This window comes from Panicum virgatum, chromosome 4K (assembly GCF_016808335.1).
Source record: "Panicum virgatum strain AP13 chromosome 4K, P.virgatum_v5, whole genome shotgun sequence".
NCBI classification, from domain to species: domain Eukaryota; kingdom Viridiplantae; phylum Streptophyta; class Magnoliopsida; order Poales; family Poaceae; genus Panicum; species Panicum virgatum.
Window position 1 is genome coordinate 3879991 of NC_053139.1, and position 15952 is coordinate 3895942.

A 15952-nucleotide genomic window follows, 5' to 3' on the forward strand; every position below is an offset into this window, starting at 1 on the left:
GTTGGCAAAATGAAACGTCGTACATAAATGAATTATGTGTCAAGATGCCTGCCTGCCAGAAGAGAATGGAGAGAACATTTACAAAGAGAACTTCGAATCTTTGGACATATGCATGAAGTATTAAATACAATTGAAAAAATTAACTCATTACACAATTTAACTGTAAACGATGAGACGAATCTTTTAAGCCTAATTAATTCATAATTGGACATTAATTGTCAAATAACAACAAAATTGCTACAGTATCAAAACCTAAAAAATTTCGCGAACTAAACAAGGTCTTAGAGAATTACTGGAGCAGCCAACAACACCACACACGAGCAAAGCTCAAACATCTCTGAACTCTGAATGAAATGAATTTGGTAGTTTCTGATAGAACAATGGCATGGTGCATATGCATACCGCTTCATTCGTGTCCGGTTGTAGTATTTAGCGTGGGGGGCGTCCCATCACACATTATTACTCAGCAGCCCACGCGGAATTTTTCCACGCGGTGCGTTTTTGGAAGTCTTGTGCGTGGGGTTTTTTTGGCCCGGGTAAGCCCAATTTCCCCGTGGAAGCTGGCCCGGCCTCTAGACAACGGGCGGCGCTCCCCCTCCCTCGTCTTGCTCGCGAGTCACGCGATTCCACGAGGAGAACACCGCCGCCGCCGCGGCTGCCTGGATAGTGGATCTCCTCCTCCGACCTGCTTCTCCCTCCGGTGTTCCTGCAGCCAACTCCTCCTTCGCATCAGGTGATTCCCCTCTCCCCGCCCCCTGCATCTCCTTGCCCCCACGCTAGGGTTTCTCCTCTCCTCTCCTCACACCTTTTCTTGCAGATCCTGCAAAAAATCGCGGTCGGGGGAGCCCTACGGTGGCTGTGAGAGACCCGACGTTGAGCTCCGGGGCCACTTCATCGGTATGTGCGCACTCCTCCGCATCGCCCCCGCACGCACACGCACCTGGGCACACGCACCTCCGCAATTTTGCTTTGTAGGCTCTCTAGTCTCTACTGAGGATTAATTAATATTTCTGAACAAAGCCTTTTTGCGTGCATGACGAGCTGGTTCCTGTTAATTAGACATGCATTAGGAGCTGGAAAGGTTGCTTAATCTAGCTAGTTGGGTCAGATCTTTGATTCGAGTTCTTTGTATATATCATCACATTCTTGCTCATCGATCCTGTCCTGACTGAAATGTCCTGAGTACAAGGTTGATAATAGCTTTTGTTCTTTTCATTTTTTTTACATTACAGCTTCATCTATAGTCTGCAGCTGCCAGGAAGTTCTGTTTTCTTGTTTTGATATGTATAATTTAGAAATGTAATTCTCACTTTGGTGCAGCCTAATCTGATTACAGCATATGCAAGTTGATTATGTAGTTCCTTATGGAATTAATTCCCCAAAGAAAAGAACTGTTTTAGTTGTTGCAAATGTTTGGTATATTCCTTCCTAATGTCCGTCAATGAGTATGAAACGCTCTGGTTATGTATGTGGAATTGTGGACTGGGTATGATGGTCCGGAACATGGTTCAGACTCACCTAAATGAATATTTTGAAATGAAATCTAGAGGCCAGACGTAGGCATTAAAGAACCAAGCTGAGAGGTTGAATCAGCCGGCACTGCAGGAGCAGAAGCGCCACTTCCTGTTATAACTCAATTATGCAGATATGCATAATAACATCTTTAGTTTTCTGATATAGATGCCTCTGACACCATCTTTGATTAACAAATCTACTGGTGATCAAAGTCTAATACACCAGATATGCATAATAACTTTTTTTAATCTTTCTGCTTGCGTGAAATGTTAAACTTTAATATTTATTTTTCGAAAAATAAACTTTAATATTTACAACCTTCTGTTTCTATTTGTTCAAAGATCTGTTGATGGTACTCTGACAACACATATAATTCTCTCCGTGATGCATATATCTTCCCACATATTCTTGTCTTGAGGCAGATTTTGGTAACCACCTGTATTCACTAATGCTAGCAGTATAAAAACAATCATAAATTTGATACTTATTATTTGCTTCATCTTTTTAAATCTCACTGATACACCTGTGTGGATCATGACAGGCAAGGAAGAATGCTGCTATATTCGACAAGTAACAAGGATGAATGATGAATCAGAAATCTCAACTCTTCCATTTTTTGGATGCATTCTTCTGAAGGGAATCGATCTATTTTTTGTGTCAGTTTCATATGCTGCTGAAAGCACTAGGAGGACATAGTGCTTGAACGATATTGTATTCTAGTTATGCCCATCTCTGTTGGATGATGACATGAATAGATTGGCGGTAGTCTACTCTATGATCTCAACGTGCTCCTGAAGCCTGAATTCATGATGCAACAAATTTATTATGATTTTATCAAGCATTTTATGTGTTTTCCTAAATTTTCAGAGCAGCTTTTTTATTTGTTTGAATTTTCTAGTATTTTCTTGATTTTTCTTGATTTTTCCATGGGCAAACAATTCCCTTCCTCCCAAATCAGGCGCGGGGATCACCAGCCCGCAGGGCTCGTTTGGCAGCTTGTTTCCCCGCCGGGTTCCCGGCCATTTCCCCGTGGAGGCAGGCCGCGTGGAAAGTTTTCACGGGCCACTCAACCGGCGCGTTTGGAAGCCTGCCTAACGAGGATCTCCAGCCCGATCGAGCCGGTTTTCCACGTGGAAATAAGCCCGACCTCCGGACACCGGGCATCGTTCCCCGTCCCCGCATCGACTCGACTCCTCTGCTCCCCATCACCACCGCTGCACTCTCCTCCTCCGCCGCCGCACGCCGCCTTGGTCGCGCTCTCCTCCTCCTTCCCCGTCGCCACTGTGCTTACGTGCTCTCCTCCGCCCCCTCCCCCCCACCGCGGTGGCGCTCTCCTTCTCCGCCGCCACCGCTGGTTGCCTCGCTATACTCGTCTCCATCGCCACCACATCAGGTGAGTCGATCCGATCTACGCGCCGCATCTGCTCCGTGCCCCCGCTAGTATCTCCTCGTACCTTTTCTTTTAGATCGCGGGGAAGAAGAGCTGCAGCCACGAATAGACGACAATCTGAGGCAGTTGGTCGTGAGAGTGTGAGGATCTTACCACTTCAGTGGCATGTCATCAAGATCTACTAGGTGGGCTTGTTGTTCCTGCAGTTCTCTTTGTTTGTTTCTCAAGCTGTCGTATCATGTGTATGCAGTCTGGTGATGCTGTATCATGTGTATGCAGTAGGCTGGTGAGGTGGCCGGCCGGCAGTGTGCGTTTTGTTTCATCCTGATCCATCGAACCAGCTCCTACTACTAACTGCTGGTGGCTTGGCTTGAAATATTAGTGCATTTGGTACCTGCATTCTCAATATTGGTGCGTTTTGGTCTTGCACCCGAATTTCTAATACTTTTGTAATCATGTAAACTAAGCGAAATGTCAATTTTTGTGTTACTTGCAGAGTGCTCAGTGGAAGCAATGAATGGTATAAAACTGAAGCAATCAGGTATGCATTTCTTATTCTGTGAATCCTAGAGACAGTAGTTGAGGAAGACATTATACTTGTTTGGTCTAAGAAAAATTGTGTTTGATGCTAGATTAATCACAAGGGTTGGGGGGGGGGTTGTGGTGAAAACTAATCAGAAAAACATAAAACCACTGGTTGCCAATTGCCATAAATACTTGAGTCAAAAATATTGTAGTGTTGAAATTTTGTTCCCCACAAATAACCATACCCAATAGTGGTGAATTAATGTAGCACTATTAGCCTATCCATTTGTGGCACCTTTTGTTGTCACAAAAACATTTGATTTTGTTAGAAATTATTGTGTCAATTCTTCTTCTCACTATTTTATTATAACCGTGGTAAGTAAATCATCACAATTGATATGTGAAAAGTGACACCTTTATCATCACAATTTATTAAACTACTGATATCTAAACTAATGATCGAAGCATATCTCTTTGATGCCAATTTTCTTGCATTGATATTGGAGTGCTACTGCTGCTTGGTGGTGTCCACTGTCCACATAGATCTGAATTGTAATTCCACATATTATGTGTTTGATGGAAGCTGCAAAGCACCAGAATGTATGCGTGCAATAAGGTCACCCATTTGTTGATCAAGTTCTATCCACTCTGTGTTTGACGCAAGGAAATAAGCTCATCACTCAAGAAACTAAGCTCATCGCGTTGGGCTTGCTGCTCTTGTTGCAATTGTGCATTTGTTTCGACCACTGTGGAGACTTGGCCTTCCAAAACTTGTGCACGTTGCTCAGCAGCCCCGGCACATTGCTCAGCAGCATCTGCACGTGCTCGAGCTGCAGCTTCGCGTTATTCTGAAGCCTCAATTAGCACTAGCTGCTAGTATTATTTTTTTCTAGTAGCATAAAACATGTGGTTGTCATGAAAAAGGTATTGAACATATGAGGTCTAAATTATATGTTGAATCTAAGCTGTACTGTAGGAGACTAGGAGTATTTTTCGAAATTCTTAAAGTGAATTGTAACAACTGATGACCTTTTAAGTTTGATTTTAAGTAGAATCATATTGTGTGTGTGGTATGAAAAATGCAGATATCTTTTAACATCTAACTTTTTGAATCCGAGTTAACATGTCGCTATTTTTTGTGTTACTTGCAATGTGCTTGGTGGGAACCAATGCATGATCTCAGAGAAGTGAAGTTTTACATATTTGTGATGAATCAACATGGCAGTTGATTGTTAATGGCGCTACAAGTCCTTTTGATTCTTTGCAGTTGTGTTATTTATATGCATGCAAGTACCTAATATGGTTGGATGATACAAATCTGTTAGATGCATTATGCCTTAATAGCCGTTTATCTTTGTTTTTTAATTTATGGGTGTACGGCAAACCACATGTTCTACATTCTGTAACCGTGATAGACGTTGCCAGAGAAGATACGCAAATTACCTAATTTTTTTTATTTTTTTTCCAATTTATTTGATCATTTTCTTTGTATCTAGAGATTTCTACCATTTGTCTTCCAAATGATTACCGGGAATGAATCCCAAGCAGGGATTTCTCCCCATGGAATTGAGGGGGTTCTCACATGCCACGAAAATCGCCCTCGGGGGTTCCTATCCCTGGGTTTTATGCCTCTTGCTGCCAAACTAGGCCGCAGGGGAGGAAGTGCCCCAGGGGTGGGAGCGACAGGTATTTCCCCGCGGGGGGAGCCCCTTGCCCCGGGACATCACCCCTTGGTTGCCAAACTAGCCCTCAGGGGTTGGCGAGTAACAACGCCCAGAACCCCGCGGCGGCCGTCGCGGCGGCCAGCAGGTACACCACGGAACCGGCGGCCGGTGGCATGAGCGGCGCGACCCTGGACGCGAACATGGCCGTGAGCAGCGTCGTCAGCGCCCACACCGCGGCCTTGGTGGTGGTGCTCCCGCCGCGCCTGTCGTCGTCCCCTTCCTCCCCGCGCTCGAGCCTCCGGAGGAAGTAGACTAGGAGCACGACGGCCCCGTAGGCGGCGGCCACGAAGGCGGCGGAGCGCGGGTCGTCGCCCCGCGACCTGTAGAGCGCGAGCGCGGAGCTGCACGTCAGCGCGGCGAGGCCGAGGTTTGCCAGGAAATTGCGGCGGCCGAAATCCATGGTGCTGCGTTTCATTCCGGGCCGGGAGGTAGCGCTTCACGGGCTGGAGGTCTCGACAAGTATTTCTAGGCGGCGCTGGCGTCATCGATGGCGTGGCCGAGCTATACGAGACAGACAATTTCGTTGTCTCATCTCGTCACTTGTTTAACTTGGTTGGTCTGCCTCCTGCGAGGCGAACATGAGCTTGTTTCTTTAGTCTCGCGGAATCGAGAACGAAATTGGAGACCCACCGTTCCGCGGCATGCTGATGGCGAATGGCCTTTCTGATTTGGGAAACACGTACGGAGAGGAGAGGACCGTGCTGGGGTCGCGGCTGCCGGCCGGTTGATGCATGGTCGCCTGGTTGCCACTGCGTGGCAGAGGCTGCTCAGATGGCTGCCCCGCCCGCGTGGGTAGAGCTGGGACTTGTGCCGGCCCTCTCGTGGCTCGTGCCGTGTCGGATCTAGATTTTTAGGCACAATCGATATATCGTGCCGTGCCGTGCCGTGCTGGCACAATAAGTCTATTATCAAGCTCAAACACGGCCCATGGCACGCCGGTACGCCTTCGTGCCGTGCCGGCCCAAATACGGCCCTCGGGATACTTGCAATTGAATTTATATGCATCGACACAGAAATATTGCTATTGCAATTAGAAATCGCATAAACTATTGATGGTATGAAAATTATATGATTTTTTTAAATAAATAATATTTTCTTTCATGATTGCTGTTAATTAAAAATAAAGATTAATTGTCATAATAGAGCAACGGACTATGTACTAGCCGATGGGCTATTTTCGTGCCGTGCCGGCCTAAGCACGGCCCAAAATACAGGTCGTGCCATACGGCCCGTCGTGCTGAGATTTTAGATACGGCACGGCCCTCGTATTCGTATCGTGCCGGCACGATTCAAAATATTTCGTGTCGTGCTGTGCTTTAGATCGTGGTGCCGCGGCCCGCTCAAAAATGGTACGGCCCAAGTCCCAGCTCTATGCGTGGGAGAGGAAAGGGACTCGGCGGTCGCCGCAGACTTTTCCGCCGGCCGATGATCGATGGTGTGGGCCGCGCCGGCGTGCGTTTTGCGGCTGGGTGGCGCCGCGACACCCCTGGGCTGGGGGCTGGGGCCTGGGGCCTGGGGCCTGGGGCCTGGGGCCTGGCGGAGGAAGTTGGTGGGCCCAACGTCCAAGTTTCTGGAAGGAATTACTTTTATTTGTTTTTTCGACGGACACAGCCCGGGCCCGGAGCTTGGATTTTCCACACTTGCCGCCCCGGTCCGGCAATCTCCTGCCGTTGATCGGCATCGCGCTCCAAAAAACATGCAGCTCGATGAGTGGGATTACTGAAGCTGGTGGTCTGTCCCCTTTTTGCTCCATGCGAGGGCGGTGAGCTGCATGGCCAGGCACACTGGACCGCCGCGAGATGAAAAAGACCAGTGGCATTCTGGTCAGCCGCTTCTTAACAAGTCATCCAGGACACACGGCTCACGTGTGTGCTAAAAGAAAAAAAACTGTTTTCGTACAGCAGAAAGAAAGGTTTCTGCAGTCCTTAATAAAAGGTGGAGCGTTCACGGGGACACGGCCGGGGATACTTGGAGAAGAAGGAGAGCATCAGGTGCTTGTGATCCGATGACGGTTCTATGCAGGGTTCACCTAACCGACCGGAGACCGGTAACCGCCGCCCTCCGGTACCGGTATACCGGTCCGGTTTGGCCGGTTACCGGTCAGAACCGGTGGAATTCAAATGGTGTAGTTCAACCGGTTTGTACCGGTATACCGGCCGGTTTGGCCGGTTTACCGGCCGGTTTGACTGGTAACCGGCCGGTTTGACTGATAACCGGTCAAATTCAAAAAAATTTTATTTTTTGTTTAAATTCAAATACCCTCAAAGTATACTAAATAAATGTTTGTATAATATATTTTAGTCTAAATGAACCCTTTAACCCTCTTTTGTACTACTTTTACATTATATTTGTATAATTTTGTATGCACGTTTTTTTTGTTTAACTTCAAATCCCCACAAACTATACTAAATGAACGATTTTTTGAGAAAATTTGACACCATTAGATTCGCCGCACCTTGAAGTATTTTTAGAATTTTTTTTGAAATTTTTTCATTTTTTTAAATTTAAATTTTAATTTTAAATTTGGACCGATTTCATACCGGACCAAACCGAAACCGGTCCGGTCCGGTTTGACCGGTAACCGGTCAAACCGGACCGGTTACCGACAGTTAGGTAAACCCTGGTTCTATGCCAATCGATTCATTTCTGATTTCTTCTCGCGCAAGCACCGGCACGAACCGACAGAGTCGCCTTCAAAACACCAGTACCGAAAAACATGCCTACAAGACCTTTTCTTTTCCTTCTTGTTTTTTTGAAGTTAATAAGCATGCCTACAAGGCTAGGACCACACAAGTGCGATAAAATGTTGGTCGTCATGCTGGTTGTTCCAGGCATCCGGGTTGCAGACAGAGACAGCACTGTCCAGATCAGTTTTTTTAGGGAGACTGTCCAAGTCAGTTTTTCTTTTTCTTTTTCTTTTTTTGCTCGCTCTGCCAGCTTCGGCCATGTGGGCCGACCATGGGCCGTGGCTGTCTATGGACCGAACACCACACGAATCCATCTAGACCTAATCGACTCTCAGTCCAACTTCTGAGCCTTATTACAAAACACACATGCAATTCTAATGGTGATGCTGACTAGCTAGAAGTTCGATCTATAAAATTACGGTATTTCTGACTTCTTACTCCTCCTGATGAAGTTTGTATCAACTATAATTCTTAATTAAAAGTGGTACTATCTAAAAAAAGTAATATCTTCTGTTGGGAGCCGTATTATCACATCTCTTTTTCTTGAAACGTGCACCAATGATATTATTCTAGATGAATTTATAGACATAGTTGCTTATCGAATCATTCTATAAATTATACCGAATGGTATATAATAGCATTTGTACGGCATACCCTGAGTTAAAATCCTACGTCGAAACTCGTATCAATGGGTTAACGTGACAGTGAACAACGGTGGCGGCTCTCTTCCCCAACAGAACAGACGGGACGACAGTGCCCGGCGATTCTGCTGAAGCTTGCTTTGAGCGGCATGTGGCTGGAGGTAGAAGAAGAGTGAGCAAAGAAGAAACAAGTGTACCACTGTTGGATGAAAAAGTATGAAACAATTTTTTTTCCAAATACCGAAATTGGTGAAGATGTAACTGTTCCAAAATTCAGATGTAGCAGAGGATAAGTAATACTAGGGCCTCCGCAGACAGCTCCATTACACACTACTACATGCTCAAACAATTTTTTTTTCAAAATGTTTGCATAGTCGCAACAGCAATTATAATTATTAGTTGCAGCAAGCAACCGCAATCACAAAAATCAATAAGGTTTTGCTACAGTCAGACAGGTTGAAAGTCGGTTCCATCTCCATTTCAATGCTGGATTGCTGCTCGGCGCCGGGGGATCCACCGCTCCGCTTACCACGAGGAGCGAAGCATCCGCGCCTCACCGGTGGATGAACAAGGCCCAGAACCCCGTGCCGGCGGTTCCGGCCGCCATGATCCAGACCAGGGCGGCGACGGCCGGCGGCATCAGCGGGGCCACCCGCGACGCGAACATGGCCGTGAGCAGCGTCGTCAGAGCCCACACCGCGGCCCTGGTCGTCCTGCCCCCTCCTTCCTCCCCGCGCTCGAACCTGCGGAGGAGGTGGAAGAGCAGCGCGATGGCCCCGTAGGCGCCGGCGACGAACGCGACGGCGCGCGGGTCGTCCCGCGACCGGTAGATGGCGAGCGCCGAGTTGCAGGTCAGCGTCGCGAAGCCGAGCTTGGTCAGGGCGCCGTGGCGGGCAAAGTTCATGGGCGCGAGGCCGAGGCGGAGCACGAGCTGGGAGGCTGGGCAATAACTGGGAGCTGCGACCGAGGTTGCTTCCCGTACGCGCCAGAATTCAACGACCAACATGTTTCCACCGCGCCATTTATAGGAGGAATCGGATTCGAGAAAGGCGGTTGATGTGCCCGATTCGCCTCGACGGGAAAAATCTCGAGAGGTCAGGAAGTCTCGAGAGCCTTGGAGGTGCCGAGGTGGTAAAAAATATCCTAAAGGGGCAACCATTTTGCGAGGTTGGCAGAGGATTGGCCACACGAGGGAAGCACGTGTCATCGTGCGGCCGCGAATGATCAACGGTGGGGACGGAAGGCAAGGTCCTCTGGCCTCCGCCCGGGAAGAACCGCAGTCTGGAGTGGCCCTTTGCGTGGCGCCGGGTGAGCTCGTCGACCGTCGTCTCTGGACTCTCATGCCCCCTGCTCCGGCTTCCTCTGTTTCGCACTCTGCTTCCGTCCTTCCTAGTCCTTTCCCGTCGTCGTCTACTCGTCTCCATCCCTTGACGCCCCCCATCATCACAGCTCTTCATTAGCGAGCTTGGCTTCCCCCAGTGGCCAGTGAGAGACCGGAGATTAAAATACGAGACTGAAAGACATAATTACAAGAAGTGCCAACAATAAAAAGAAAGTTACCGACTACAGTGCCAACAATAAAAAGAAAGTTACCGACTACATATATTGGCCGCATTTTGTTACACCAAAATCAGGTACAAGTATTTTCAAAAAAAAAAAATCAGGTACAAGTACACCACTGCGTCATCTAATTAACCAGCAGCTCGATCCCTGCCGCCGCACGACGACATCGAAGCCAGCCAAGTCTTTGCTTACTACTAGGCAGCAACAAAGAAGGCCCAGAACCCGCCGCCGGCCGTCGCGACCGCCATGACCCAGACAGCGACCCCAACCGCCGCCGGCACCAGCGGGGCCACGCGCGACGCGAACATCGCGGTGAGCAGCGTCGAGAGCGCCCACACCGCCGCCTTGACCCTGCCCCGGCCCCAGCCGACCGGCGGCGCGCGCTCGAGCCCGCGCAGGGAGCGCAGGAGCAGCAGCAGCGCCGCGTAGGCGGCGGCCACGAACGCGAGCGAGGCCGGGTCCCGCCGCGACCGGTACGCCGCCACGGCGGAGTTGCAGGTGAGGGCGCCCACGCCGAGCTTGGTCAGGAGGGAAGGCCCGGCGCCACGAGGATCCATTCGAGCTAAGGATTTGCCGTGTGTGTGTATGCTGATAACTGATATATATACATACGCAGCAACGGCTATCTAGCTTGAGGTGTGAAGACAAATGTTGGAGCCATTTGTTGGTCAAAACTTAAAAGCTACTGCCAACGGTCACCTTGCACCGGCCGAGCACTCCCCGCGGAGGACGACGACGACTCGGTCGGTGGCGGGCTGCCGGCAGAGGTAGAGGACGAGGTCCATCCAGGCCTTTGGAGATAATAACAAAACGCGTTCACCACCGGCCAGGCCGCCTCCCGCCGGCCCGAACAAAGCGAGTGGGCCGAATTATTATTATTTTTATAGATAGATAAGGAGCAGTTGCGGCGTGGGCCGGCGGAACTTTGTTAGGTTTCAAAACTATACGAGTACTACTAACAACAAACATATCTATATTTTCGAAGATTTTCTGCAACTTATAAAGGTTAGGACTGCGTGTGTGTTCATAGAGATATGTGTGTGTTTCTACTATTATACAATTAAAAAAACTAATCCAAAATCTTTGTTTATCCATGCGGTGAGGTCAATTGAGACCGTTGCTTGGCATGGCGCCAACGGGCAGCTATCTGCGACCTTTCGGCCTGCTACCCTGTAGATCTAATGTCGTTCGTCTTGACGTAGTGGCGCCAAGCACCGAAAACGACAGGTGGCAACGGTCTACAGAACAAACCCGAGGTCTGTTTGGTTTGGAGTAGCACAAGTAGCACAAAAATTTTGACCAATAATTAGGGTTACAAAGGCAATTTACAAAACTAACTCCACAACCCTGCGCTACTTCGCGAGACGAATCTAATGAGGCCTCTGACCGCACGACTTGAGGATGGTTACTGTAGCATCACTGTAGTCAATCGTCGATTAATTACTGCCATTAGATTCGTCGTGAAAAGTTATACAAATCTGTGAAAAGGTTTTGCAAATAAATTTAGTTTAGTACCCCATGCATGTGAGATTCTTTTCTCGGAAATCATGTGCGCTACTCGTGCTACGGAAACAAACAGGGCCCGATCCAGACGGTGAGCAGTGAGCGCAAAGACGCAAAGTGGCTACAGCTGCTGCTACAGAGTTGACTTTGTGTCCCTGATGTCTCAGTTGTTAAAAGTCAGTCTTACGGGAAATTCCCAGTATTTTCAGCAATTCCTCAACCTGGCTCGTATAGGCAGCAAAGTCGTTTTATTGCACCGCTGATGTCACAAAAATTTACAAGCAGGGCAGGGCAGAATATAATACAGATACGTACAGAGTAGGGGGGCAATCACGTCCAGGAAAAATGAAACACCCACGTCCAGGAAAAATGAAACACCCACGGAAAATAGACTAGGACGGAATACTACTTATACAGTTACAGAGAAGAGAGCAAGCCAAAAGCCAGTACAAGACAGCTAGTGTATATCGTCTCAAAAAAAAAAAAACAGCTAGTGTATAGTACACAAGTACATACACATCCCAGGGTCTCCGCTGTACATATCACCTCTGAATCTTAGCCTTAGACGATGGCGGCTGAGCAGAGCAAATTAACCGGCCGTGAGCCCGTGACGGCAGCGAAACCACGGCAGACGATCGCCGCGCGATCCTCCTCGGCTCCCACCTAAAACGAAGCCGGGTGATATGCAAAAGGCGCTCGGGCATTCTATCCCTTCTGCAAAGAGTGCAATTCTAACTTCTTTTCTATAAATTAATGGTGGCATGAAAAATACTCACACGCCCTTATTTATTTATCACATGCGTTAGTTTTTGCACGCAAATTAAATCTAACCAATTAATAAGATAGTTAGTTAAGATCTAACATCCAGAATTACACTCTTTGTGAAATTTTATTCAAACACAAAATTACATTTTTCATAGAACAACGAGAGTAGAGATGTAAACGGATCGAATACGAATGGATATTATTGGTATCATATTTATTTTCATATTTAGATTTGATATAAAGTATTATTAAAGTTCAATTGTGGAGTAAACAGTCTGGGTTCGAATTCCATCACACACTTTTGCCAGCAGTAGTACTTTTCTCTCATATTAAATCAGCACCAGCCACCAACCACAGCCAGTATAATATGTGAGTGATTGTCAACTACATGATCGACATTTTAATGGATGGTCAAATTTTTGACATCAGTTATTTGGATGGGATAAATAACTCTTCTATCTTTCTTAAAAAAGTAACTCTCCTGTCCAATGAGTTATTTATTATCTAGTACTATCGCGGTAGCTTACACATGTCGAACAGAGGTTCTCGCTGTACCTAGAGTATCTATATTTTTTTTGAAATTTTTTGATTTTTGATACTATAGCACTTTCGTTGTTATTTAATAATTAATATTCAATTATGAACTAATTAGGTTTAAAAGATTCGTCTCATCGTTTACAGTTAAACTGTATGAGTTATTTTTAAATTGCATTTAATGTTCTATGCATATGTCCGAAAATTTGATGAAACGGGTATTGTAATTTTTTTTTGAAAACTAAACAACAGAACACCGCACGCAGTTGTTTTTTTTAAAAAAAAATTCGGCGCGCGCTCGTAGCCGCGGGGGCGGCGGAAGAGGAGCCAGCAGGAGGTAGGAGGCGGGCACCAAGAGCACGGAGGTCGGGTCGCCCCTGGCACGGTAGCCGATTGCAACAAGCAGTGGACATGGGAGTCGAGGTAGGTCGGTTTTTTACCATACTCCCTCAGTCCCAAAATAAGTTAATATTGGAGGAATTGGCACGGTAATCAAGAGGAAAAACAAATGACGAAACTGCCCCTCGAAACATCTCCCCTTGTCCAACTATAGCAGAGCCGTAGGGGGCGTCTGCCAGCTTCATGAAGCTTCACCGAAGCAAATGAGTAAATGAGTGTACGAGAGCATTCGAAGCCTTCCGTCAGTTTTGGGCGTGTTTAGTTATTGAATTTTTTTGGATTTGACTATTTTTGTTTTTATTTAGTAATTAATGTTCAATCATGAATTAATTAGGCTCAAAAGATTCATCTCATCATTTTTCAGCTAAACTGTGTAATTAGTTTTTTAAACTACATTTAATACTCTGTTCAAAAATTTGATGTGCCGAGAAATCTTGAAAATTTTTGGGAATTAAACAGGGCCTTTGTTTGTTTATTTCTCTGCCGCATGCTGCTACTGCTATACATCGAATCTTGTGCTATTTGCATCTTTATTTTGGGAAAATTTTTGAATCGCAAATGTGTGTTTATTATGGGACAGAGGGAGTACGCAACAAAGAAGAAAGGATAACGTTGTTGGACTTGGAGCTGGCGTGTCGATGCCGAACCGGGCAGAGCGTGTGCGAAGCCGTGGCGGCGCACACGGACCCGGCCGCTGGCACACCCACGGGAAGCCTAGCTACGTGTTCCGGTGTTCCAGATCGGGGGGGCACGTCACTTCGTCAGGTGGATTTCGCGGAAATGTTTGCCGCGCGGTCGTCCTCCCCAGTCGCCACGATAGCGTGCGGCTGCAAGGTCAAGACCTCTCGTCTCTGCAGTGCTTGACTGACCCCAGGACGATATGCTTCGACGCCCTCATCCTGCTTGCTTGCTTGTTGTGCGGAGCAAGCGACTCTGATGTACAGTAGTGATGTTGACAGGCTTCTCGAGTGTTTGCAGCTGGTGTGACGTCGACTACAAGCGGCATTGGCAGATGGCGAGCAACGGCACTGCTCTGGGAGCGACGCGACATGCGCCGACGGATGAGCAGGACGGTGGTGGTGGTGGAGCGGCCCGTTGACGCTGGTGCAGGCAGAGCTTTTCATTAGAGGCATACAGAGATAGTGGCAAGTAGCACTCACAGCCTAGACTGACCCAACTGAAGTGTTTTTTTTTAGATAAAAGCTCAATTTGATCGTAGTGGTCTGTTTTTGCGTTTCTTCAGGGATCAGATCAGAGGCTTCGTTTGCCTACTTCCTGACCTCAGTTGGAGTCGCTCCGCGGCCATGAGCCATGATCCTGCATATTTTTCCATTTTGGATAAGGTGATTATGAAGATGGTCGCTATTGGGCTTGACTTCAGAGAGGTGCCACTGCACATACTGGTATAGTCTGGCCATGGGCAGTCACATAACAAAGTAGTAAGTAATTTACAGAGATGTTACAAACCCAAGTCAGCAACTAGCACAGCTACAGTGTAACAGTACTTCTCTGTACATGCACACAGATATGTACACAGACCAAACCACACAACTCACCAAAAAAAAAAGGCGCTTTATGCTCGGACGAACAGAGCAAAAAACCCTCCGGCGGTGGTGGCGACGGCAAGGCCCCAGACGACGGCGGCCGCGGCAGCGGAAGGCATCACCGCGGCGACCTTCCAGGCGAAGCCCAGCGTAAGCAGGGCGGTGAGCGGCCACACGGCGCGCCTCGCCCGCTCCCTGGCGGGGGACCCCGGCGGCGCGCGCTCGTAGTCGCGGAGGCAGCGGAAGAGCAGCAGCAGGGCGGCGTAGGAGCCCACGACGAAGAGGATCGAGCCGGGGTCGCCGTCAGCGCGGTAGATGGCGAGGCCGGAGTTAAGCGTGAGGAAGCCGAGGCCGGCCGTGGTCGCCCAGGCCGGCGCCGCCAGGCGGTCGCGGTTATCCGCCATGCCCTCGCGGAGGCGGCGGCACCATCGGCGCGGCGGGCAGATGGAGCGAGCGAGCTGGTTTTTCCTTCTGGTGCAGAGTGACTCGTGTGCAGCAAAGATTGGTTATGTGGATTTCTTGGAAAGAAAAGATTGGTGCTGGACCTGGAAGAGGACCTTATCTGAAAGTTGAGTGGAAGTCGTCGGAGAGCCGAGAAGCCTGCGTTTCCCGACCATGTATATATAGCACAACCCACACAGTTCGGATAACTCTCGCCGTGTTCAGATAGAGCACAAAATTTTTTTCGACAGAATTTTTTTCTAATTTAAAGTACTAAATAAAATATATTTATAAATTTTTTTCACAGATGGGTTGTAAATCGCGAGACGAATCTAATGATGTTAATTAATTCATGATTAATTTATAATTAGTGGATGATTATTGTAACATCACTGTTGCAAATTATGAATTAAGTATGCTCATTAGATTCGTGTCGCGATTTACAACTTATCCATACAAAAAGTTTTATAAATAAATTTTATTTAGTACTTCATATATGTGTCGAAATATTCGATGTGATATTTTTTTTTGTGTTTACGGGATTTATAGGGTGGGAGCTGCCTCTGTCCGTGGGTCGTGGTGGTAGTTTCCCGGGAAACTGCAGTCTGCCCTGTCTAGACAGGACAGGTGCGGGGCTCGTGGGTTGCCTGATCGGGACTGAAACCTCGGCGGACGTGGCTCGTAGTTCGTCACCGGCCTGATCACCGCCAACGGAAAGAAG

At 47.8% G+C, this 15952-nt stretch overlaps 4 protein-coding genes and 2 long non-coding RNA genes across 6 annotated transcripts; 2 read left to right on the forward strand and 4 right to left on the reverse strand.

Moving 5' to 3' along the window:
• The first annotated feature begins 673 nt into the window (after positions 1 to 673).
• Positions 674 to 2356, forward strand: LOC120702599. Its single transcript, XR_005686461.1, has 2 exons — positions 674 to 897; positions 2057 to 2356. It is a non-coding gene; the product is annotated as an uncharacterized LOC120702599 (long non-coding RNA).
• Positions 2357 to 3063: 707 nt separating this feature from the next.
• On the forward strand, positions 3064 to 3446 carry LOC120702600. The gene is made up of 3 exons (XR_005686462.1): positions 3064 to 3090; positions 3156 to 3295; positions 3402 to 3446. It is a non-coding gene; the product is annotated as an uncharacterized LOC120702600 (long non-coding RNA).
• A 1733-nt stretch (positions 3447 to 5179) lies between these two features.
• On the reverse strand, positions 5180 to 5554 carry LOC120704961. Its single transcript, XM_039989512.1, has one exon. The coding sequence runs from the start codon at positions 5552 to 5554 to the stop codon at positions 5180 to 5182; it is 375 nt and encodes a 124-aa protein (XP_039845446.1).
• A 3208-nt stretch (positions 5555 to 8762) lies between these two features.
• LOC120702601 lies at positions 8763 to 9914 on the reverse strand. Its single transcript, XM_039986461.1, has one exon. It carries the CDS (start codon positions 9822 to 9824, stop codon positions 9036 to 9038), a length of 789 nt encoding a protein of 262 aa, XP_039842395.1. The 5' UTR covers positions 9825 to 9914; the 3' UTR covers positions 8763 to 9035.
• A 146-nt stretch (positions 9915 to 10060) lies between these two features.
• LOC120702603 lies at positions 10061 to 10793 on the reverse strand. Its single transcript, XM_039986462.1, has one exon. It carries the CDS (start codon positions 10600 to 10602, stop codon positions 10240 to 10242), a length of 363 nt encoding a protein of 120 aa, XP_039842396.1. The 5' UTR covers positions 10603 to 10793; the 3' UTR covers positions 10061 to 10239.
• Positions 10794 to 14644: 3851 nt separating this feature from the next.
• LOC120702604 lies at positions 14645 to 15404 on the reverse strand. The gene has a single exon (XM_039986463.1). The coding sequence runs from the start codon at positions 15192 to 15194 to the stop codon at positions 14820 to 14822; it is 375 nt and encodes a 124-aa protein (XP_039842397.1). The 5' UTR covers positions 15195 to 15404; the 3' UTR covers positions 14645 to 14819.
• Between the last annotated feature and the right edge of the window lie 548 nt (positions 15405 to 15952).